Source organism: Aplysia californica, unplaced genomic scaffold (genome assembly GCF_000002075.1).
Source record: "Aplysia californica isolate F4 #8 unplaced genomic scaffold, AplCal3.0 scaffold00074, whole genome shotgun sequence".
NCBI lineage: Eukaryota > Metazoa > Mollusca > Gastropoda > Aplysiida > Aplysiidae > Aplysia > Aplysia californica.
The window spans coordinates 572979-575174 of NW_004797344.1; the positions used below are offsets into that span (position 1 = coordinate 572979).

A 2196-nucleotide genomic window follows, 5' to 3' on the forward strand; every position below is an offset into this window, starting at 1 on the left:
AATGCATATAAATATAAATATAAATGTGTGTGTGTGTGTGTGTGTGTGTGTGTGTATGTGTGCGCGCGAATGGTCTATTAGCTGTTAATTTCAAAAGCCACATCTGTTGTTTAATTATACGCAACTTGATTTTCGACGATTGTTGAAGTTGGCACTGAAAGGGTAAGGTTGAAGAAGCCACGTACAGTCGAGAGTACGTACAGCAGGCAGTATAAGGACGTAACAGAAGTAAGCCTTTCCGCCTTAGTTTCGTCAGTACATGTTTACTTCTAATTCTAAGAAGATATACAAGAGAAGACACTAAAACACTGTCGGCTACACAAGGTCAGCTACTTCCAATAAAAAGGCGTCCTTCAATAATGTCACTGCGTTACAGTCGCCTCCGATTTATTTCGCTCTTCCTTCTCAGATCGCGGCGTTTTAGTATTACTTTTGTGTCACCCTTTTTGGGGAATGATCAGCCAGTTCCTTCTTTCCGATGTAGGATCTGTCGTCCTTATCTCTCCTCTTTTTTTTGTGCATTTTTTTGCTCTCTAGTAACACCTTTTCTTAAGCACTTATTGCATTGTAAGTGCCGTAAAACACTCATTAAAACAAAATAAGACCAATGTTTTCTTTGCAAGTGCCGTGACACTTTTACTGTAAGTAAAAATGCTCTCTTGGTCAAGAGGTTACGGTGTTCGCCTCTCAATAACTCTCATTCAATAGATCCCGACCGTCATGGATTCGAAACCTTACAGCGACGGAACATTTTATACATTAAAAACGTCTCCCTTCACTACCTTTCCTGCTCTCTAACCAAGTTATGTTGTCTGCTTTCGTTTCCACTTTCTAATCCCTCCCCCTGCCCCCTTTGCCCCCTCCTCTGGGATCCTGACTCGTTCAGCAGCCTTTCTACTGCTACTCCTTGGCTCCTTACTGCTGTCTTTCAGCCACACCCCTGATCTTAGGGTAGGTAAGATCTAACACCTTGCCCTCTAGGATAAGGGAGAAAAATCTCGGAGGTCCTGTGAGAAAGTTGCGCACCTTAAAGATCCCATGGTGGGCCAAAATCGATAAGAGTAGGCTTCGGCCGCCACCTGGGTAAAATTCAAAATTATCGATTACTTTAAAAAAGTAACATCTTTATCTAGCTGTTGGTCATACCTCTCCGTGAGTAAATTTCTGCATGGCTATGCGGACTATGCTGATCGTCCAGGTGATGTGAAGAAACACCAGCGCACATAGCAATGCGTTGAGAACCCAGAACAGCCCGGCATCAGGGCCGATCACGCTAACCTCTTGAGTCTCAAACATACTGCTGCGGATTATCCTGAAGGATAGAAATCAATCTGGAGTCATTTTAGACGAAACACGACCGCCCCATGATTTATGTAATCAAATTGAGCTGAAAATAGTGAAAATATCATGTAATGCATTGGCATATTATAATCACTCATGATCCTCAAAATACAGGTATTCTGAATGTTACGTAGTGCATTGATAAAACTTCCAGATCATAAAAATATATTCGTCTTTAATTACGTATGTATGGCGCCGGTGGCCTACTGGTTAGTCTACGGGGCTCGTAATCGTGAGGGTGCGGGTTCGGGGGTTCGAGCCGCGGGCCCGACGTTGTGTCCTTGGGAAGGGCACTTTACACGAATTTTCCTCACTTCACCCAGGTGAGAAAGGATTCCCAGCCATAGATAGCGAAAGATCTTGTCCGTATGTTAGTGTTTTGGCGCCTATAAATGGCCGCTTGCACAGTATGCTTCCCATAACGTTGAGATTGCTTCAGAATGCTCTCTGGTCTGATGGGGTATCAGTATAGATTGTGAAGCGTAGAGAGCTTACTGTTGAGAGGGGATTTGCGCTATACAAATGCTATTATTATCTATTATTATAATATATTGTATGTCATAGTTATGTCTAAAATGTATGCATGTATTGTTCCCCATCAATCTATTTTTAAAATGCATTCCGAGTGACGGCGTTGTTAATCAGCTGAGATGTGAAAATTAATGTCAAGGGAACATTCCACTTATGGCTGACCATAAAAAAACCAATGATAACATTTTGAACTGGTTATCCTCTATTGCTTCACTTCGCTTCTTGATACACCTGTTTCGACACTGCTCACCTGGACTGTCTGTCTGTCTGTCTCTCTCTATACTCTCTCTCTCTCTCTCTCTCTCTCTCTCTCTCTCTATATAT

General features: G+C 42.4%; 1 protein-coding gene across 1 annotated transcript in view; it reads right to left on the minus strand.

Annotated features, from left to right (window-relative positions):
- Window positions 1-2196, minus strand: part of LOC101852393 (ceramide synthase 5) — a gene marked incomplete at its 5' end in the record, with an annotated part of 41739 nt that overhangs the window by 3137 nt on the left and 36406 nt on the right. Inside the window, 1 exon segment of the mRNA XM_005094027.3 lies at window positions 1147-1312. Coding sequence (XP_005094084.2) covers window positions 1147-1312 — 166 coding nt within the window.